The 23751-nt window shown below is 48.1% G+C and overlaps 1 protein-coding gene across 1 annotated transcript in view; it reads left to right on the top strand.

Annotated features, from left to right (window-relative positions):
- Positions 1 to 23751, top strand: part of fat4 (FAT atypical cadherin 4) — a 93224-nt gene that overhangs the window by 51349 nt on the left and 18124 nt on the right. The window contains 7 exon segments of the mRNA XM_062524247.1: positions 2492 to 2753; positions 2939 to 3289; positions 5192 to 6114; positions 7559 to 7733; positions 20422 to 20602; positions 22497 to 22747; positions 23175 to 23743. Of these exon segments, the coding sequence (XP_062380231.1) occupies positions 2492 to 2753; positions 2939 to 3289; positions 5192 to 6114; positions 7559 to 7733; positions 20422 to 20602; positions 22497 to 22747; positions 23175 to 23743 (2712 nt within the window).

The following is a 23751-nucleotide window of genomic DNA, read 5'->3' as shown; positions in this document are numbered from 1 at the left end:
AATTAGTGGGGAGGCTCTGGTTTTCTTTCTTAAGTCATCTCAGAGAGAAAAGGATTCATTCTTTTTCTGTTCCTTCCTCTCCTTCTTCTTCTTCTTTGCGTGTCATCGATTCAATAGGAAGAGAAGAAGCGACCACAAGTCATTAATCACTAGCGAGGGCGTCGCTTTAAATGAGACAAGTGTCACATCAGAAGATCTGCATTGAAGATTGATGCATGCCTAGTTTTATTCTAGGCTTACAAAGACAAAGGAGCTATTAAAAAAGAGGGGGAAAGAGCAAGGCTTGATTTCCGCAGTTGAGTTGAAAGTCGGAACACACACACACGCTGATAGGGGATAAGTAGACGAACTACTACATCCACTCTTTCATGGCCTCCAAAACATATTATGACAAGACCTTTCAGCATGATGTTATCAAGAGCTTTCAATCACACCAGCCCCCAAAAGATTATCTTAAGTCCCGCTTCTCCACCAGACCGATTTGTTTTGGTTGACAGCACCAATTGACATTAATAAAGCACTCGTCTGTAATTCGGGGGGCCTGACGGTGTGTGTGTCTCTTTGCGTTTGTTCGAGCAGTCGGTCAAATTACAGGAAGGTCAATTTCCTGCCGGGGACCCGTCCACCCCAGCCTCCTGCGTGTCCCCTAGCTGATCCCCGCCCCCCGTGCCCCCCCCTAACCCTACAAACCTCTGGGCCGCTAAATGAGTTTCCTTATGCCTGACTCGGAGCCGCCGCTTTGCTCTTTAATTGCTTCGGTTTGTTCTCCCTACTGCGCCCTGGGAAGGTTGTAAAAGCCTCAAAGTCTTTAGTGAGATGGGGGGTGGGGGGCAGGGGTGTGTGTGTGTGGGGGGGGGGGGGGGGGGTCACAGAGGCGGTCATTGTCAGAGACGGTAAGCTCGGCTTTTCAACCCCTCTGCACTGCACCCACTCCCCCCCGCTCCACCTCCTCTCCCTTTTGAACCCTATCAGCGATTTTAATTGGCTGACGGAGGGTGTCGGAGTCTGGTTGCAGCCCAGGTGGCTGATGGGAATCCCAGACTGTGGGCCTTGATCGATGACAGCAGCTCTGTGGAATAACACTGCTGCGCTTTTTTTTTTTTTTTTTTTTTTTCATTCTGGTGGATGGCCATGAGGAAAGTCTGTTTTAGACCAGACATGAGTTTTGTCTACTTACCCAGGCCCATCTCAATCCTAGGTAAGGATCCTCCCCATCCTTAGTAATTGCAGCGAGGATTGACAATCGATTAGGAAATACCTTGGTTTCCCCCCCTGGTTTACCCAAAAGTGCCAAGATCCCGCTAATGGTTTAGACTGGACTAAGCTTTGTCTGGACGGGACAAAAAAATCTATTTTGTCTTTTTATTATGAGTAAAAATAATCTTGACAGCTTGGTGAGAGGCATCCTTTGAAGTAGAGCAGCATCTGTTTCTAAACGTAGAACACTTGGAGACAGTTGTCTGGGCTGGTATTGTCCTCCGCACAAATAGGAACGTCAGGATCTGTCACCGGAATTATTCAGCTGTCATATTACATTCTCCCTTCTCGCTGGCGGTAGTATCACATGTTTAACGGTTGTGCTTACCCCAGGTATCAAGGGATCTATTAGTTGAATTTATAGAGAAACACTATAGCCCCAAAGTTCAAAGACAGGGAGCAACTCCAGAGAGAATTCAGCCATTCAGATCCTGTTGTTTTTTCTTTTTTTCTTCTTCTTTTTTTCCTTTTCTTTTTCGCGTGTTCACATGTGGACATTCAATCCTGAAATGTGCTCTCCAGAAGACACATTTGCATATGAACCTCTGGCATCTGCTCATAAATGATGTTGATTATGTGCATAGTCTGACTTGCGTTGGGTTAAGTGCTCTAAGCAACTGGTATCCTATCTAACAGACAGCCTGTTTTATTGGAAGCATACCGGTTTGTGGAAGTCTCGTCCATAACACTTCTTTTTAACTGGCATGTAGTATACACTTTGAAATGGTTCAGCGGAGACAGTTTTCAGTGTTGCAGATGATTTAGCTAATCTTATGAACTTCAAAATAAATGAATTTGGCTCGGAAATGTTCATTGTCTCAGTAAGTATGGCATGTGAAAAACCCATTGCACTCTCTTAACACATGTAATGATTTAAATGGCCCAGTGCTCTGTGGAGGGAAGTCACAGGAGGTTACAGCAGAAGTTTACAAGTGAAGGGTTCCTGCTTTGAATCTCGCAGGAAATAGCACTATGCATTATTATGTCTGCCATTGCCATTGCTTGCAGATGCGAGAGATTGAATGTAAGGGACGTTTGTACAGTTACAATGCATGAAAAGTGGATCTAGATCTAGATCTAATATCCAGATATACATACTGTTTCTTCACATCCTACACTACAGTTTATGAGTGATGTGCACTATTTGTGAATCTGCAACATATTTTTGTTGAAAAGAAACACCCCCACAACTCTCTCTCTCTCTCTCTCTCTTTCTCCCTCTCTCACTCTGAAGGGACCCAATGCCCTGGTCACCTACACCATCATCAGCGGCGCGGACGACAGCTTCCGCATCGATCCAGAGTCCGGCGATCTGATCGCCACAAAGAAGCTCGACCGCGAGCGCCGCTCCAAGTACTCGCTGCTGGTGCGTGCCGACGACGGGAAGCAGTCCTCCGACATGAGGGTGAACATTACGGTCAGCGACGTCAACGACCACACCCCCAAGTTCTCCAGGGCCACATACTCTTTCGACATCCCCGAAGACACTGCGCCAGGTAGCCCGCTGTTCCGCCCTCCATAGCCACCATATTGCCTGTAATAGTAACATCTCATTGAATCTCAGTGGTCGGTTATTGTGGTCAAACTTTTATTATTCCGTCTGCCGCGTCTCTCATTTCATGTAGGATGTGTAGGCTAAGGCACATGCCCTTTAATTACTCTGCGCGCTCTCTTCCCTCAGGATCCATTGTGGCGGCCATTTTGGCGAGCGATTCCGACTCTGGGGTGAACGGGGAAATCACCTACTGTCTGGAGGAGGACGACGAAGACAACACCTTCCTGCTCAACCCGGTGACGGGCGTGTTCAACGTAACGCGGCCTCTGGACTACGAGTCTCAGCAGTACTACATCCTCACCGCGAAAGCGGTGGACGGGGGCGGACAGGCCAGCACTGTCCGGGTCTACTTCAACGTCCTGGACGTCAACGACAACCCTCCCATCTTTAACACCAGCGTCTACAGCACATCGGTGACCGAGAGCCTGCCGCCAGGGTCCAACGTGCTCACAGTAGGGGCCAGCGATGCTGATGATGGTACGTCACCAACCAAAGGCCTATTATTACTCAAAAGAGTTGACCTTTACTGATGTTATGGAAAAAGATAGTTAAATGCTTTGCAGTTGAACAGCAGGTATTATTATATTTCATTTATGAATTATAAGGGAAAAGCACTGTCTAGATTTAGATCGATACTGTAGATGTATCCATTATGTAAAAGGTGGTTAGTTGAAATGTCCGTCTGTGCTCGGGCTACTGACGTCCATCAGCAGACAGGAGTAGCTTGAAGAGGAAGTTCAGTTGTCTCCATGTCGTCCTGGTAGCGTCATCCTCTCTCGTGGTGCAGTCACTGCTAAATTGGAGCCCCTAATGTGGTTACCGTGACCTACATTCCTGCCGGGACGAGTCCCCCCCCGCCCCCCTCCCTCCCTCCCCGCCCCGTTGCTCCTGCCAGGTCTCCTGTTCTGTCTGCACCGGGCCGACCCCGTGGTCCTCCGTCTGGGCCGGGCCCGCAAACCGCTGCCTGTCTTCTTCATGATACCGCCTCGCCTACCACTAAAAAAAAAAGCGACAAGAAAAAAAGAAAACATCATTGTTGGGACTTCCTGAGCCTTGACCTCTGTCACGGACGGCATCTGGTGAAGCAAGGAGGGAGACAAGCCGACAGCCGCCCCGTTCGACGTGGCCCTTTGATAAGGAGATTGCCTGTGTACAGTAAATAGAAAGCTGGGACGGACTGTGGGAAGGTGCCGAGACAGTGTCCACATGAATAGCCCACTGACTTGAATTACGGACGCTCAATTGAAACCCATTTGCGCCGGCTCAGGGGAGACGACGAGGAGATTAGCTCCAGTTTCAAAATCTGATCGTTTCGGGGAGGTTTTTTAGTGCAGCGTGTCTTTTCCAATGAATGATTAATGCCCATTAAACGGTGCTCACGGTCACAAGTGGGCTTATCAGTCCAGGAATGGCGTGTAGCCCTGTTGTTGGCGATAATTTAGCATGACAAAGAAATGCCTCGCTCAGTAGTTGTAGTAGTGAGAATGCGTCAGCAACAGCTGTTTTTTTTTCTAAACAATAAGTGGAAATGCTAACTGATAAGAACTTGACGAGCTATAGCAATTGTGCAAACACAAATATCCAGGGGTCCAGCGGAGTACAATGACTGTCAGTCAAGTGGAGTAAAAATAAATATATCAGCGTATGTATTCGCATTATCATCTTGCGTGGGAAACAGGGCGATATTAGATACAAGATAAGAACTACACAGAACATATGATCTCCCTGATATCCTTGCCCCAAGGTTACATCTATGTTCATTTTAAACACCATTCAAATCTAATTTGAAATGTTATACACTGTTATGTTTTTTCAACATTCAGGCCATTCATGGTGGCAGAGAGTACTGGGCTATGTTATACATTCACTAGGTCTGCAAAAATGTTTTAGATAATAAAATAATATGACTTTATATAATCTTATTCTTAGAAAAGGGGAAATTTATAGAAACACTCACCCTCTTTATATTAAACATGTTTAATGTAGTAAAAGTCTATTTGAAAAATATATATTTGTAATATCTAAGTATGTGTCCTTTCAAAGCCCTAGAAGGTGGGGAAAATATAATGTACATATCATTACTGATGCTCATCATCCAATTATTTTAATTATAACACGCCTCATTAGAACTATGTTTATTTCTTGATATTCATTTTTAGGTCAATTTGAGGTTTGACTGGCATTGCAGAATTTCTAAGACCCCAGCTTATTAAGATTAATCACCGGTATAATCTTACAAGCGTTTCATTATTTTCAATGCCATGTAGTATAATTGCACATTTATTTAGAAATCATAAAGTGACATTTAAAGGCTTCTCAAGTTGCCCTGCTAGTCATTTTCTCATTAATGCTGTGTTTTCCTTTTGTGGTTTCACCCAGGCCCCAATGCCCAGATGTTCTACACTATTGCCTCGGGGGATCCCCAGGCCCAATTCCACATCTCCAAGACCGGCGCCCTGCAGACCAAGAAGGCGCTGGACAGGGAGGCCCAGTCGTTCTACAACCTGGTGATCACCGTCAACGACATGGCGGAGCCGCCCGCGGCCCGCTTCACCAGCACCGCCCAGGTGTCCGTCATCCTGCTGGACGTCAACGACTGCTCGCCGAGCTTCACGTCGCAGAAGATGACCTACATCCAGGAGAACACGCCCGTGGACACGGTGGTGTTCACCGCCAACGCCGTGGACGCCGACAGCGGGCCCAACAGCTACGTGGAGTACTCCCTGCGCGGGCCCTTTGGGAATAAGTTCAGCATCGGGACCATCGACGGGGACGTGAAGCTGGTCGGGGAGCTGGACCGCGAGGAGCTGGCCAACTACACCCTGACGGTGGTGGCCACGGACAAGGGCGAGCCGCCGCTCTCGTCCGCCATGGACGTGACCATGATCGTGCTGGACGTCAACGACAACACGCCCAGCTTCTCGCAGAACATCTACGACATCGAGATCGAGGAGAACACGCTGACGGGCACCGACGTGCTCCAGGTGTACGCCAGCGACGCCGACGAGGGCACCAACGGGCAGATCCGTTTCTCCATCGTCGGCGGGAACACCAACACGGACTTCCGCATCGACTCGGTCACGGGGATCATCTCCGTGGCGAAGCAGCTGGACCGGGAGGTGAGGTCATCCTACTCGCTGGTGGTCCAGGCGGCGGACCGCGGAAGCAGCCCGAGGGTGGACCGCACCACCGTCAACATCGTCCTCACCGACGTCAACGACTGTTCGCCGACGTTCGAGCTGTCGCCGTACAACGTCAACGTCCAGGAGAACCTGTCGAAACTGCCCAAAAACATCCTCCAGGTCAGTCTCTCAATCCCAGGCCCTTTAATGCAGACAGGGTTATTCAAACACTCTACATTTAATTGGACCTCCGCTGTACTTCATTTTAAACCGCTGCAGAGCCGGGGTGATTATTTAGACTTTAAACAGAAACTGGAAATGAAGCTGAAATCTGAACATTTGACAAATGATAGAACAAATAAAACCACAGGTCTAAGGCAAGTGGAACTGCTAAACGTAGCGAGAAAAGAGAACTTTTTGCGAAACAGCAGCGATCGCTGAAAAGGATATTGTTGAAACCGTATAATCCAAAATTACCCAAATTGCGTTAATGAGGCTCCGCTCTCCAGTGACAAAGGCAACACAGTCTTCTCTGCGCGGTCGAGGCTCGTACCTCGGAGGAAATGAAGGTGCAGTGCGGCGGCGGCGGCGGCAGCGGAGGCCGCAGCTGTGCTGGGACGTCGCCCAGTGGCGGCGGGGTTTTTTTTTCGCCCCCACACACAAACACCGCGGGCCGCGCCACGCCACTCCGCGCCAGCCAGAGCGGCTCTGCCAGGGCGGCCGAGCGAGCGCGCCCTCCGTGCGGCAGGCGTACCGGAAAAAGAGCTCAAGCTCTCTCCGCGCGGTGCGGGCAGTCGCTAATGAGCCCTGCTGCGGTGCCCAAGATTTATACCTTGCCTTCATTCTTTTGGTCAGGGAAGCTCGGGGGAAGCTTGGCCAATTCCACCACGCTGAATGCCACCTTTGTGGCATCGAGTCTTGCCCTCGTGCATTTCGCCGGGTATTTTTAGGGCCATCGTTTCTAGCGTTGTGCGACGTTTTGATGGACTCAACCAACATCCGCAATGTAGTCTTTTAGGGGTAGCTCGCTCTGTAGTCGGTGACTGCTGAAGCATGCCTGTGTACACACATGTCTGAAATGTGACCCCCTCAATCAGCAAAGTGAATGAGATTTGGTCAGCGAGGGAAATTATAGCCAGTTACTCTAATCACACGGTAATGGCGCTGAAACGCTGCCAAGCACCTGCATGTACAGTCGCCCGCATGAAATGAAAAGTCCACCACACACAGATTGCATTTGATTTGTCAACATTGGGTTAAAGTGCCCATACAGCCTCTGGCTTCTGTCATCTCACGTCAGATCTACAGCATATGGATGATAAGTAAATATCTGCCTGAGGAAAAGCTTGGGTCCCTAAACCATTAAATATATAGATATGTACAGTATATTTATGCACTTACTACACTCATTGGTGCACTTATTGTGGTTTTAATTTGTTGTTAGATGTGCTCTTAAAAGCTTAAATGTTTTACCATGTTGTAAGTCGCTTTGGTTAAAAAGTGTCAGCCAAATGTAATGTAATGTAATGTAATGTAATGAAATATATGGGGGCAGTATGTAATATGTAGACTCATTGCTCACTCTGAAATGTCTGCCTTTGGTGTCTGTGATTTCTATCTATAGGTTGTGGCCAGGGATGATGACCAGGGTTCAAACGGTCAGCTCAGCTACACGCTCAGCGGTGGCAACGAAGAGGGAGCGTTCAGCCTCTCGTCCAGCGGCCAGCTCAGCGTCATTCACACGCTGGACAGGGAGGCGCGGGAGAAATACACCTTGATAGTCACGGCCATCGACTCAGGTAAGAATCCCCCTTATGCAACACCGGCATTATGTGATCCGTAAATATCTCGACAAGGATCTAACGCTCGTTCATCACGCGTATATATGCCCTACAGGCGTTTCCTGCGTGACAGTGATATGTGGCTTCATGCTCGTATTTCTCAGAGCTGTCATGATTGGGGCTTTTTTTTTCGGGCGATTTTAATACACAGGCTACTCACAGTAGCGCTGTTCGTGTGGAGCACACCGGATAGGATGCACCTGCAACGGATCATGTAAAAATTGTTTAAGACATGACTGTATATCACGAACTGTAGGAAAAAGGGAAACATAAAGCAGTGCTTCTCTGTCCTGAAGGTATAACTCTGAGGAAAAAAAAACTACTTTCTGTGTCTTCTGAGAATTTATAAAGCCAGATAGATGGACCTCCCCCCCTCTTGAAGACTTACACATGGAAGCCATTGAAAGACTAACGGTCGTGTGATTGCTGCTTCTACACACACACACACACACACACACACACACACACAACAAAAAAAAAACAAAAGTCAGAATCGAATGTGTTAAAATTTCTGCGCCTGAAATTTTTGTTTGTATGGAAACAGTGGTAGGGCTTGTTATAAGCAGACTAAAGGTTGGGGTGTTATTCCACAGAGGTCAGAAAATGTGCACTTGTGAGCAAACGCAGGCATATCCCCATTCAGGCCAAATCACATGCTATTGCAGCTAAGTATATGTTTCTTTTGGTGACTGGTTAGGCAGCCACGGTCATAGGGCGGTTCTCGCTCATTCCAACTCGGCCATGTGACCCGTTATAATGAGGGGTATTTTTTGACTGGCACTGGACATGGGTGAGAATGGCAGCAGTATAGGGTCACTTCTGCCCCCGAGATGACGGGCGCTGTTTGATTCACATTAGCTTGTGGGATGTTCAGGTCTATACAATGTGGCTTTTACGTCTTTATTTAAGTTCCTATGGCAGACCCACTGCCATTTAGTTTTAGCTTGAACAGTTATTTAAGCTCCTCACTCAATGGAAACATCTTTACATGCTGAAATATACTGTACAGACAGAACTGAAATATACAGTACTGTACAAATAGAACCTACAATAGATTTACAGAACGATAGACATTCATACATCCATAGATGTGCGAAGATATATAATATATAAAATGGTAAATATGACCTACGTAGGCCTACATTTTTCCAGCAACCTCAAAGCATAGTGCACAAAGCCATACCTTTCACAACTGCAGGATAGTGCATGTAGGATTTTTCCCCCTGTTACAGAAAGAGACTATTGTGTGGAATATTATAATATTGAGAAAACCCGTAATCTGCGCACGGTTAAAATGATCCTGCAGTATTTTCTCACATTCTTGAGGGCGAGACATTGGGGGAAATGGTTATCCCATTTGCTATCTGGCACAGAAATCTGCAAGGTAGACACCGAGAAACACACAGGGGCCCGTTTTTCTTCGGGGCCCATTTTCAATTACATTAAATGCATATGGGCTCTTTCTCCCCCATTAGTGGGCAGAATCTGTCAGAAAACGAGCCGCTAAGTGTTTAACACTCACTCCACTGTGCTGTCAGCTGACGTAGAGATCTTCATTAAGAGTCAAGAAAGGGTGCATCTCTCTCCGGTGTTCGGCGCTGTGTTGGACATCGCTCGCTTCGTCAGCTCGCGCTCGCGCGAGAAACAAAAGCCTCATCAGGCCCGGTGGACAAAACACATTTAATTGCATGTCCACAACAATTATCCCATCTTGTCCGCGTGGTTAGCCTGGGATGAATCCATTTCTCGTCCACCATCTCATAGTTTTATTGCCCCCTCCCCCCGCCCCCCATCTCAGCTGTGTCCACAAGAGGATCTTTCTCTCTGTGTGAGGCGCCCTTTTTTTTTGCTGGATGGCTGGACAAGTTAAAGTCATTAGTGTGAATGTGAAGCTGAGGCGAAGCTGGGCAGAGGAGCAGAAGCGGACATCGCAGCAGCAGTAGCAGCAGCAGCAGCACCAGCAGCAGCAGGCCTCTTCTGCTGAGTGAGGTCTGTCATGAAGCGCATGGGAACCAAAAAAGCGAGTGCTTGCTCTGGTCTCGGCCGCTGGTTCTCTCTGGCAGCCACCGGTTCCCATAAGGGCCCTCTCTGGGCTGCTGCTGCTGCTGCTGCTGTCTGTGTAGCCGATGCTTTGGCTCTGGCTCTGGCTTTGGCTTTGGCGTCGGTGGTGTTGGCACGCACCCGTCATTATTTGGAGAGCGCTGCGCCCAGGCCCACGAAAATGTGGTGCAGATACAAGCCCAGTAAAGGTGTTTAACAAGGAGGCTCGTTGAAGGGAGTTGTGGTGTGGTGTGGGGTGGTGTGGGGTGGGGTGTTGTGGGTGAAGTCAGTGAGGGTGGGTTGGGGTAGAGTGGAGTGAGGGGCGGTGTGTGTGTGGGGGTTATGTGCGTGCGTTGGGAGGGGTCGACTTGAAGGGCCCCCTTTTTCTTTTCACAGTGGAAAGTTGTTGGCAAGGTTTCTGAGGGAAATCTCGGACCCAAGAAAGGGAGAGATAACAGGAGAGCGTGCGGTCTCCTGAGAGGCTAATGGAAGGGAACATCTGGGACCAGCTGCAGGCAAATCGGCCTCGCCGCCGAGCCACACGCGAGCTCCCCGCGCGCTCCCAACTCCGTGCTCCGCGCATGAGACCGAGAGGAGCCTCTCCACGCTACAGCCCCATAGGGATGGAGTAGATTGAGTTTCCCCCAGACGAGGAGACTTTTTTGGGGGCTTGTTTGGCAATCAATAGCCTGTTGTGCTGGCAGCACGTCTTGTGTATACAGCGCACATTCTCCAGGGGTATGTTTTTCTGTCATGGAATCTATGCGCTTGCGAAAAAAGCTTTGCATCACACAAAGATCCTATTGCCCCGTCATTTCCAAGGCATTGTGTCCAGGCGGATCTTAATACCCCTACATCTGCTCTCTGTGGTTTATTTCCCTCCCTAATCCCCGTGCTCTATCATATACAAAATAACCCAAACATAACTGGGTGAACTTTTCGCCTCTGTACGGAGAGACAAAACAGTCTCTATGTCGCAAGCATCCTCAAGAGTGACTGTAATAGCAAACCACTGTGGTCGTTTTTTCACTCTCTCTCTCTGTCTCTCTCGCTCTCTCTTTTATACTTTTCAAGACTTTATAGAGAACAAATATGGGAATAATCACTGGTCAGACGTCATGTTTGTCCTTCGAGTTGCACAGTCAGTGAAGAAAGTCGTATGAATGTGTTTTGAAGGTATGGGAACAGCAGAGTTGGCAGGAAGCAAAGCAAGGCAAGGCAAAGCAGACATCCATTCACATGCGGCGTCTGTTTGGTCACATTTATTAAAAGCGGGGAAGCAAATCCCTCTATCTCTGACCGCGGTGGAGGTCCCCGCGTCTCCCCAGAAAGGCAGTCTTTCACCGTGGCCCCACGAGGCCACACTGTTTATTCTCCTCCCTTTCAGCTTTAAATGACTGCTTAGCAGATAAAGAATTTTAATGACCAGTCCATTTAAAGTCTGGATCTTTTATGCGGTACAATGGCACTTGTGAATCTGGCCCGTAAACTCTCAGGTTTCTTTAAATGTTTCCAGCATGAACTTCTTTGTCAGTTTGAAAGACAAACTGCTTATCCATCGCACTGGTTCTGTCTGTGTGTCTGTGTACCCCGTAGAGTTTTTTTTTTCCTGTCCTATTTGTGATTTTGTGAAATGCTTGCATCATTACAATAATTTGAATGGAAAACGAATGCCGCCAAGCTCTTGAAAATGCTTCGATAAAGTGCTGTAAAAATTGCGGCAAAGGCGCTTGCCAAATGACCGTCCACATTTTTGCCATGACAAATCTTTAAAAGGGGTCCATTTGTGAATGTTAGAGACAGCGAATCCGGCGGCAACATGAGACTGCCAAATAAAATATCAAGTTCCTCAAATGAACTTTAACAGACCTGTAACATTTAATATCAGCCCAATATATGTAAGCAAAAAGTCTCACTAACAATGCTCTTCAGAAAGCTCTCTTTATGCCACCATCTCATTCCACTCTTGAGTTCAGTGGTGAGCTTGACAATTGCTGGAACTCGATGTTTATGTCCATGGTTTAGTGCCTATTGGGTTTTTTAATAGGTGGTTTAGGTTGGCTCATAAGACACTCACAGCACCCAGCTCGAACAACAGTCCCAAGGCAACTTACTGACAGCCTTATCCTGAGTCAAGAGCACTGTCCGCCTCAGAGAACCTATCTCAGCCATAAGAAAATACTTAAGCACTGTGCCATTGTCGAGTGAGTATTTCCTAAGAGCTGACTGGTCGTAGTTTTCATTTTCATGCAAGCTAGATAATGGCCGTGTAGACATATGGGTTTCTGGCTGTGATTGCCTGTTTATTTCCATGTCTGGTCCTGATTGAGGAACACAATGGAAATGCATTGTACTTTTTAACGAAGGCTACGGCTCTTTTTTTTCAGCATGTGTTGAAATGTGTTTAGGTTATGATGTGATTGTGTGATATCATGGAAATACTGTTAAAGATAAGCCAAGTTGTGTGCGGTTGGCCTTTGCCAAAATCGAGCATACTTGAACTCTAAAAGTTCAAGGGTAATACTGTAAATATGAGTTTGAAATCCAGATTGCGCAAAGTTGTGTATTTGCTTATTGTCTAAGGCGTATCAAGCAAACAATTACTGCAGCATGTGAACATACTCAAAACAGGTGCAGAAAGTTTGCTTAATCTCAAAGGGCATGACATTCATTTTAACCTCTAAATCTCTAATATGTAGGAAGGAAGTGTCCTGGCAGGACAAAGCCAGTGGATTTAGCGATATATACGGGGTGGCGCTAGCTCCTCTACTTAGATGCACTGCAGAGGGAAAAAAGTCCTCTTTCAAGAAATGGCAAACATGGAAATTCAGGAATGTGATTCATTCCACAGTGTGTCCATCACTTCAATGTCCAGACCCCAGAGAAGGGGTGGTGGTGGTGGTGGGTGTGTGTGTGTGTGTGTGTGTGTGTGTGTGTGTGTGTGTGTGTGTGTGTGTAGGGGTGGTGGTGGCGGTGGTGGGGTTAGGATGTGACTGTCCGTTTTCTGGAGATGGAATATCCCATTCTGTTGCTGCCTCATTAACTGTGAGAAAAAGCCTCCACCACTTTGTTGTCCTTGTTGGCCGGCGGGAGCTTGGGGACGGCTAAAAACGACGAGACCCCATCTCCATTCACCACTGTTTGACTGAGGCATTAAAAGGGGCTTTGTCGCAGAGCAACAGGTTCTTAGAGGGAGAAAAATGTCAATTTCGGCGAGAATGCGGCCAGCGCTCCCTGAGTAATGATGCCGGACCGAAAAAGAGCACAATCTAGCCGCAGTCCATAAACCCGTAATTAACCGTTTAGCCCTAAGCTTTTGGGGGCCACAGATGGCTGTCTTATAAATTTACACGTTCATCCGTCTTCTCGAGTCAACCTGTCCATGCTAACAACTTTAATGAACCCCACTGTTTAAACACGCCTGTTGTTGTTTTTGTTGTAGTGGCTAAGAAATAGAGTGGTTGACTAGTTCTCCTCTCAGTCGTGTCGAAGGGAGAATTGAGACGGTCTGCTCAGGCTGGGGGTGGTGAAGACATCGCAACCTGGGAGCAATCAGGGCTTTAAACTAACTCAACCACCCCTCCCCCCTCTCTCTCTCTCTCTCTCTCTCTCTCTCCCTCCCTCCCTCTCTCGCTGGGCCTTCAGTGTGCTGTTTCTCCAAACTTACCTTGGTGTGGGGATTTTGCAGTGGCTTATGTAATTACTGATGGCTTTATTTGGGTTGGGCCAGATATTTTGCGTTGTAATTACATGTATATTTGTACCCCCTCTGGCTCGCCGAGTACGCCACTGGCACCTTCAGTAGCGCTAATGTGATTTGGCCAGCGGTAATGTACACTAATAAGATACTTAGACTGGACCATATGTTTACGCTAGACAATGTTTTATGGGAAGGGCTTAAAGGCAGCTTACAAGGAAACTGTCTGTGAGCGTTAAGGACCATGGAGAGACAGATGGGGATGGGGGGGGGGGTGGTGGTGGTGTGTGTGTGTGTGTGGGGGGGGGGGGGGGGGGGGGGTGACAGGGATCCGACCTCGTTCCCCAGCAAAGTGGACACCATTAGGGTAGCCCTCTCTCTCTCTCTCTCTCTCTCTCTCTCTCTCTCTCTCTCTCTCTCTCTTTGAATGTGTATCTCCCCTCCTCCTGACCTTCTTCCCTATCTCTCTATCTTCTCTCTCTCTCTCTCTCTTTATCTGTGACACATAGATAGACACACGCACAGCGTGTATCTCCTAATAATCTAAACATGAGTGAGGTTATCGCGTTTAGCGTGTAATCATTGCACGCGAGGAGTGAATTACATGCATTAAGACAACAGAGTCAACAGGCCCCTATATGTGATTGCAGAATATCAAATAAATGGTCTTGTTTTGGTTTCAGGCGCCTTAGTCTCGTCAGCACGAAACCACAGGGAGTGCATTTAGCTTAAAATAGAGTCGCTTTTCTGATTGAATTATAACTGTGAGGAATCTCTCCCGCTCGGGTTGTACTCGGAGAGTGTTTTCGCTCCGTCTAAGGTTTCGGTGTGTGAAATGGGCGATCATGACGCACTGTCTCCCAGGTTGTCTTTAAAGCTCTCCCTGAGACCATGGTTGGTGGCTTTGTACGCCGTTATCTCACAATCTACTGGAGAGTTCTCCCTTGGAAAATGAGAAGGGGGGGGGGGGGGGGGGGTCCAACAGACAGAGTTCTTACAGACGTGGCTCCAAGTTTAATGTGCATCAACGCCATTGCTGACCACAGCATGGCCTTGGGGGAGTAAATCTTGGACGCAAGGTATCGCAATATAAAATGTTTGCTCGGCAGATTGAAAGAGTAGTTTCCGTCCGTCCATCAGGAGCGATATGTTTTGATTTTCAAGTGACGAGGCGCCCCGAGTTCTCAAATAAGAGTTGACGTTTGTTTAAAAAACACTTAATAAATCAGCCGCGTGCTGATTTGTACATACAGTACACTCGAGCTCTCACGGTGCGCAGTGCCTTGGCGTCGGGAGTGGTTGTGTGAACGTAGTGGTTGCGTTAAGTAAATGTGTGGGACTGGCGGAGCTAGGGAGGCACACCAGGTCAGAGCAACTTGTTTTCCACTGCAGCCCTCGACTGACCCTCAAATCAGATTATGCAAATGAGCGCAACCGACTCCCTCCCTCCAGCAGGACAGCCGCGGAGCCGGTACTCGCCGGTGATCGATGCTTTCCAAACGTGAGGGGTTGCTCAGACATCTGTTTTGGGAGGCTCGCAGATAAATTTTGAAAAGTGAGGATGTATGATGCATGCTTTGTCAGACGCGTCACGAACTTGGACTCTGGCCTCCAACGCTGACATCTTCATCAACTTTGCGCTTGGTTATAATAAGGCTTGAGAGCTGATTCATTTGAGCCCCCCCCCCCCCCTCCCTCCCCTCCAGACACAAAGAAATATGCACGTATCCTGCAAGGTATCGCAGAAGTTTAGCAGGAGAGAAAGAGAGGAGGAGGAGAAGTGAGAGAGAAGGGAGGGAGGAGGAGGGTTCCCGCAGTTTCATACTAACTCGTAAATAGTCGAAAACTACACAGAAGTGCAGCGGCAGCAGAACCGAGCGTCATTCTGGGAGCCGGGCCGGCCCTATGGAAACAATACTCCTTAACCACAATGCATGGCAGCCGCCGTGCACTGCAGCGAGTCTCACGGCGCACATTTCCAACAGCCCCTCTTTCCATGGCAAAATGATGTCATTTGTCATTTATCACCAAAGGCCCGAGGAGTTTGTGTCCGTCGCACTCGCAGCCAAGAGCGCTATGCTGCTACGCCGCCGCGCCCCTCCTTAAAGCTCTCTCTCGGCCCCCGGTCGATCACGTTTTGGGGGGCACCAGTGCCCACCTTCGCCACCCGCCAAATCAGTGGCATTTTACACTTCTTCCCCCCCCAACGTTTTTTCCCTCCCATGACCTGACTAAAGCAGAGTCTCCTTCAGCCCATGAAATTACATTACCGCCATTTTGTAGCCCTGTTATTTCGTTTTTGTGTGTGAGTCGAGGGGGGAAAAAAAGGGGTGGGGGGGGGCATACTTTTCTGATTACACCTTCTTTTCCAATCTCTCTCTCTCTCTCTTTTTTTAATTGACAAACAAACAGAGTCCAATTACCCCGTGATTAACGGTGGCAGCAGTAAAGCATTGTGGTTTGGGAACGGGGTCTTGTAAACAGCGGCCTGTCGGCTGGCATGACAGCTTGGCTCCCTCGAGCGAGGCTTCGCTTCGGCGGACTTACCTCAACAAACTACAGCGCTTGCCGCAGCAGTAACGCGCTCATCAATCAAAGCGAGCCGATTCCGGTGCCCATATCGGTGATGAATGTCATTGTAAACGAAGAGCATGGGGGGCGAGGGGGGGGGGGGGGGTCGTAGTCGTCTTGAAATGTATAGATTCGTCGAGTTGTGAGATTTGACAGCTTGCGCGGGGGAAATAGGCAGCTGCAGTAGTTATCTGATAGGGGTTAACCCCTGGGAAGGCTGTGCTGGAGAGTGGAGCTGTTTGGTGGGACCAGGAGGGCAACAGAAACAGGCAATGCTTCATTCCTGCCTCTGGCTGTCAACAGGGGCATGTGCGACGCAGGTTCAAGACCCCATGAACCGGGTGTGTGTGTGTGTGTGTGTGCGCGCGTGTGTGTGTGTGTTTGTATGGTGGTATGGTTGTGCATGGCTATTCATGGGTTTGTGTGTGTGCGTGCGTGTGTGTTTGTGTATGAAGTGGTTAAGCAAGATGTGTGTGTGTGTGTGTGCGCATACATGTGTTTTGTTTTAAGGCACATGTGTGTTCCACAGGCTGACGTTGGATTTGCTAGGGCAACAGAGGCTATGGATGAGGGTTGTGTGTGCGTGTGTATATGTGTGTGTGTGTGTGTGTGTGTGTGTGGTGGGGGGGTGGTATCCAGGCTGGTGTCAGCTGAGGAGAAGGGGATCAGGTCAGCACAGTAAGGTCAAAGGTCACGCACAGGGACCGCACTCCTCCTGTCCTCCCGTCTGTCCTTCGCTGAGCCCGTAAACAGGCTGTGACCTCACATCCTCCTGAAAAGTGAAAAGTCTGGACGCAGGCCAGCAGCAGCAGTGGAGCGGAGCCGTGGCGTGCACTTCCGCGTTGTGGGGGAACAATGCCATGGAAAGGCTGTTGCTGTGCTTGGAACACGGAGCTCAGCGCAAGATGGGAAAATATTTGTACTCCAGGCTGTTGGAAAGGCTGCTCACAATGCATTTTTTTTTTTTTGGAAGAACATGATGTATTTTTGTTATCGTCACAAATGGTTTAATTATTTGACCTTTGGCCAAATGGATTTTCAGCCTCTCTTACTTATTATGTCTATCAGACATTGCCAAGTAGTCTTTGTGTGTGTGTGTGTGTGTGTGTGTGAGAGAGATGTAGCATCCCGTGCGAAACATGTTGCATACAGCTACATCTCCAGGTTTTTTTTTTTTCTCCAGTCTCCTTTTATTGTCAAAGGGGGGAAAAAAAACAACTTGTGAGATTTTCCATATGTAAAAGAGGAAGCATATGCTGTGAGCCTACCGTATGGTTACATGCAAAAACAGATTCAGCATGTGTTCTCTTTGTGAAGTCTTGCATCACCACCACTTGTGGTATGGAGAGAGAGTGAGGTGGATGGGGGTGGGGGGAGGGGGGGAATTGGAGTGTTGCTTTAAAGCTCTTGTTGGCAGCGTTCATATACAATAGGTTCAATGCACGGAATCTGCCTAGGAACCGGGGCTCAGTGTCTGTCCATTTAAAACTGATGCAAACACCTGACGTTGGAGTTGCAGTTGCAGGTTGATGTAAGAGGATCAGACAGCGAGTGGCTTTAATCTCATTCTTCTCATGAGGGGCTGAAGCTCACCGCAAACCACCTGGTTCGGCCAGAGACAGCGGTGCTCGAGCGGTCATCAGTCTCTCCCTCGCCCAGACAGAGGGAGCCTTTAATGACCGGTCACTGTCTGTCAAGGCTGCAGACGGGCGGCTCGGTGCGCCTGACACCGGTGGTTAGCAGAGGGAGTCCCCGAGTGGAGCCACAGGAGAGGCCCACGGGAGAGGCTTCCAGGTTCCCTCTGGAGAAGCCTAAAGCTAGTTGGGCGCGCTGTGTCTCTGAACTGTAATGTGTTATTAATCATGCCACAGCTCACTCCAGTTATTATTACGTGTGAGTACTTAGTGGCACAGGAGTGGTGTAGGTGATCTTTTGGCAAGCTCTGAGAGGCCAGTTTTCTCATTTCAGTTTTAAAACATAAAACTTTCAGAGCAAAACATGAAGCCACCGACTGCTTAATCACAACAAAGCGGTTTGTGGTGCTGGCGTGTAAGCACTTAGTGTAGATAACATGCACTTGTCTGAATACATATTTCCAGGTGTGACCATTAAGGACTCCCAGGCAAACGGTGGCGTGTGTATCTTGCTAATAAAGTACACAGCGTTTGTTTATCTTCTGCTGCAGAAGTGAAGGGTTGTGGCACACCTATCCCATGCTGATCCGCAGTATACTGGGAGCATGACCATGTACACTAACATTCTTATTGAGACTATGTACTTTATATGTACATACACACTATTGTTATACTTTGCTCACCCCCACCTCTAACTCTAATCCTACTCCTGACCCCAAGCACGTCTTGTATAACAGTATATAGTTCCGTGCGGAGCGCACTGCTGTCATCATTTGATTAAGTTATGAATACAGTACCAACAAAGACGGTGGACATAAATTACTGCTTGGTGGAGCATTGATGAGTTCATACGTTGCTGTTCAGACATCTTTCTTTTTTTATGAAAGCTGTCAGGCTGAGTTATATTCTAATAATGTGGACAGCACTCTGTGTTTGGTAATAAAGCTTGGCTTTTGGAAATTAACAACGGCAATGGAGAAATGAAAACAAGAGCGCCGCATATGAGTCATGCCGCACCGATTCCCCCAGCAATAAAGATTACGGTTTGTGGTTTCTGGGCTTGGTATTTCTGGATGGAAGCTGTTTACTTTTAGTGCAAACGTGTGTTCGTTTGTGTACTGCTGGAATGTATTTTTTTTTCCACCCTGCATGCACCCCCTTCACAAGATTTTGTTTTTGCATTCAGAAGTCAGTTTAAGTGGATTAATGCACACAGCTTGCATTCTTGGATTTGGCTTAGCCTCGGATCTGTTGAGAGAGAAGAAGAAGAAGAAGGAGAAGAAAAAAACAGACATAAATTAACCTTTTGTATTTGCACGCTCTCATCAAGATCAATCGCTTCGGTAGCAAGCGTGCGTGAGAGGGGTGCGGAGGCCTTCTCCTCCTCTCCTCCTCTCCTCCTTTCAGGAAGACGCTTCTTCCCTTTAATCATGTCCCCCTCTCCTAATAGAGACACACTTCCCTCCACTCATTAGCTAAATGTTTGCTTCTTCACCATATGGTAATCCTTTTGTTATCCAAACGAGGAGATAAGCCTCCGTTATGTGTGGCGGCTCATAAGCACATGTTATTAATTATGCTAATCCGCCGATGTCAAGGGGGCCCCAGGACCGAGTGACACTCAGCGCATCTTTAGTGAATCACTCTGTGCTTTGTTCTCATCGCACTCACTGTATTTTTCGAGGGTCGCTTAAAAAGTCATTTACACAGAGAGCTGCACGTGTGGTAGCAAGGGGGCAAAAAAAAGGCAAAAGAAAGAGAGAAAGAGGGAGGGAGAGAGAGAGAGGGAGTGGTAGAGTGGTCGAGAAAGAGAGAGAGAGCGAGAGAATGAGAGAAGGAGTTTTACAGCCCTTCAGTTGCCAGAGGTTTTTTTGGAGAGCGTTTTTCTTATTAGGTCTCTGCTCCACAGTATGCAAGTTCAAGCATTTGATGTTATCAACGTCTGAATTTATGTGAGGAGCAAATTCATTTTAATCACAGCGGAGCACAACATGAGCAAGCAGATGTCTGAATCTCCCCAGGTTTCTGCTTTGCAGCTAATTTTCATCTGCTGTTGATTTAAACATCATCCCTATGGACCAACGTTGTTGCTAGCTTTTTTGTTTTTTTTTGTTTTGTCATTCACTGGGGTGGGTAGTTGATGCGAATGGAGGACGTCGATGGGGAGAATTCAGTTTTGATTTCTCGCCGAAAATAGCATTTCTCTGTGCTTGAATTCCATCGAGTAGCTCACTGTGTGTGCTGCGGGGACCTTAAATAGATGCCGGTGCTTCATGCTTATTATCTATGGTACGGAATCCCAAAGTCCCCGCAATGCTATATTTAACCATTACTTAGCATATTTCAAATGAGGTAGCCCTGCAGACACGTCAGTACCTCATTATGAAGATTATATGCTTTTCGCAGAGATTATCTCGGAGGTGAGTTGATGTGGTGAGGTGGTTAGACAAAACACAGCCGCCATGCTAATTCAAATGATACACTACATTGAGACACGAGGGACGCTTTAATGGCGTGCAAAATACTTTCCACAAATACAGCTTTTTTATGTCAACTGTGAGTCCTGCGATTTCTTACCAGATATGTCGTCGCTAGCCAAACAGATGGTAAACCAAAAGTTAAATCGAATCTTGTGAGAAAATTGGACTGAAACCCCCCTCTCTCTCTCTTTCTCTCTCTCTCCTCGCTGTCTCTTGCTTTCTAGGATCGCCAGCCTTGAGTGGCACAGGCACCGTCACTGTGCTCGTGGACGACGTCAACGACAACGTCCCGGCCTTCACGTCCGCCACCTTCTTCACCACCATCCCCGAGGACGCCCCCACAGGCTCGGACGTGCTGCTGGTCAACAGCTCCGACGCAGACGTGGGCCTCAATGGAGTGATCAGGTACAGTGTGCGCGCTCACAGACAGACGTGTGCACTAGGCCTACACAAGCCTAAACAGACTGACTCATACAGTACGTCATACATTGTGTTGTGGGCACAGACTGACAGACACGCACTGAGACAGAAACAGTCACAGTCTCTTTGTCAGGCTCATACATGGACTGTCTCTCTCTCTCACTCTCTCTCTCTCTCTCTCTCTCTCTCTCTCTCTCTCTCTCACACACACACACACACACACACACACACACACACACACACACACACACAGAGGCAGATAGACACAAATACACTCTTACAAACACATACACACTCACACCCACACACCACAAACTCATACACACTCACACAGGCAGACAGACAGACACACACACACACACACACACACACACACACACACACACACACAGAGGCAGATAGACACAAATACACTCTTACAAACACATACACACTCACACCCACACACCACAAACTCAAACACACTCACACAGGCAGACAGACAGACACACACACACACACACACACACACACACACACACACACACACACACCAGCTCACTCCCACGCAGACTCACACAAACATTAGGCAGACGTCCGACTGGGGTACAAGTGACCCTCTCTCTCCCCTCTCGAGCCCGGTCTCCCCGCCGAGGACGTATGAAGCGGTCGAGCGGCGCTCCACTTTCCCAAAAAGCGCCGTAATGAGGACGTTAATTGGCTACGACAGAAGGAGTAGTGCCCAACAGGGGTTCCGAGGGCCTACAGCCTTTAATGGAGTTCAGAGTCGCTCATGATCGGTGATTAGTCTCAGTTCTCACAGCCCATTTAGTGGGCCCGGCTCTATTTTTCGGGGCCCCCGTTTTGTGGTGTGTGCGTGAACTGACTTGTTGTTGTTGTCCCCGAAGAGTTTTTTTTTTGTTTTATTCGCACTTTGTTCCCCAATTTGTCGCTAGGTTTTTTTTTTGTCCCGCAGGAGCGTCACGCCAGGAATCCGTGTCGGCAAAAACGCACGTACATGTGTACATGTAGATGTCAGAGCGACTTTGCCTCAAGCCTCTCGCTGGGAACTTCTGAAAAATAGCAGGAAACTCGATACGCTTTGGGAGACTGAAAAACCCCAGCGTTTTGGTCAAAAAGAATTTGGGGATGTCTCCAGCACTTAAACGGAGCGCACACAGTGGCCTGAGTTTGAGCGTCTCCTGCAAGCCTGAGAAAAACAGGAAGAAGGACTGAGTGATGAACTAAAATAATCTTCAGGGATTGTAGTATTTCTTTTCCTTGAAACTGTAAAAAAAAAAAAAACGGCCACTATTGGCTTCGAGTGATTTATGAACCCTATGCATTCAGCCTCTGTTTAGCTTCTTGGGCCGTGAGAGTTAAAATCTTTCTGCTTCGCTTTTCTGCTTGAAATAGTGCCCTCCAAAGGTTTACTGTGTGAATACCACAGGGGAGGAGGACTGTCTAGAGTCAGGGAGGACATTAAATGTGTTTGTGTTGCAGGAGAAGCATGTCATTGGCTTATGTCTGGTCTCTGAGATGTGTTTTAAGCACAGGCATTTAAACACAGGGATTTTTGAGAGGGACATGCTGTGAAAAGCCCATATTAAAGTGATTTATGCGCACACAGAAAAATAGGATATCTAAGAATGTATCTTGGATGATATACGAATTTGTCAAACATGACAAGTCTGAAAGCATGTGGAGATGATGATCTCAGAGTAGAAAAAAATGTCTTATTTTTTCTGAGAAAGCTAAAACACATAGTCTGTAGCTCTAGTACATATATATTCTATACATACACTTCTATACACTTTGCATATATATGTGTCACAGTCGACCTATTCTGTTTGTTATACACAGATTCATGATTGCTTTGTTCTCTCTCTCTGTCCCGCAGTTACAGTCTGACCGGTGGCAGCGGGCAGTTCTCCATTAACCCGGCCACGGGCCAGATCATCACCAGCTCCCTGCTGGACCGGGAGGCGAGGGCCAGCTACCAGCTGCTGGTGGTGGCCTCAGATGGCGGCCAGCCCAAGGGCCTGTCCAGCTCCGCCACCGTCTCCGTGGTGGTGGCCGACATCAATGACAACCCCCCGCGCTTCCATCACCACCCCTACGTCACGCACATCCCAGCGTCCACCTCAGCAGGTGACCGTGAACCGGCCGGCCATCTCACCTCTCAAAATACACGCACACTGACAGACACGACACACACACACGCACTGGGGCAGGGAACAGCTGCCTGGTTTGCACGCCATTTAAACAAGGTCACAAACTCACAAACTCAGACACTGATAATATCAAATGCTTGAACTTGTATACAGGTCAAATGAGGTATTTCATACACAGAAATAATGCTGATTGGATTGTGATCATGCTGTTAATACCTTTATACTATATAAGCAATAATGAATTTGTCAGTCATTTATGTTATCAACACTGTATACATCTGAATATGTGTATAAATAACCTGCACAACAAACTGACTCAAGTTGATCATGTACAGTATTGTTTTGTTATCATTACTATTACTGTGTATTGATTTGCTGTCTTTTCTCTGTTTCTGCTCCTTCAGGCTCTCTGGTGTTTGCGGTCACAGTCACAGATGAAGATGCAGGATCCAACGCCCAGCTCCACTACTCCCTCTCCGGCCGCAACTCAGAGAAGTTCAAGATCGACCCCCTGAGGGGCTCCATCACGGCTAACGAGAAGCTGGTGGGCAACTCAGAGGTCACCTTCACCGTCCGAGTGAAAGATGGCGGCAGGGACCCCAAGACCGACACCACCACTGTGACCGTCCGATTCGTCACCGGCGGCGACTTCCCCGTCATCCGGCTGAAAGAGAAGAGCTTCACGTTCCCCGAGAGCCAGCCGGTCGACACTGTCGTCACTACCGTCTCCGGGGCGTCCACCAGGGGCGGACAGTTGTCCTATTACATCGCCAGCGGCAACCTGGACAGCGCCTTCCACGTCGATCAGTTGTCAGGCGAGCTGTCAATCAAAAACTCACTGGACTATGAGAACATACAGACATATGTGCTGTGGATTGAGGCCAGAGACCAGGGTTTCCCTCCCTACTCGGCCTATGAGAGAGTGGAAGTGAATGTGCTGGATGTCAATGACAATCACCCCGTTTTCGAGAGAGAGCCTTT

This window comes from Sardina pilchardus, chromosome 21, assembly GCF_963854185.1.
Source record: "Sardina pilchardus chromosome 21, fSarPil1.1, whole genome shotgun sequence".
Lineage (NCBI taxonomy): Eukaryota > Metazoa > Chordata > Actinopteri > Clupeiformes > Clupeidae > Sardina > Sardina pilchardus.
Note: the sequence above shows the minus strand (reverse complement) of the source record. Positions and strands in the feature narration are given on the sequence as shown.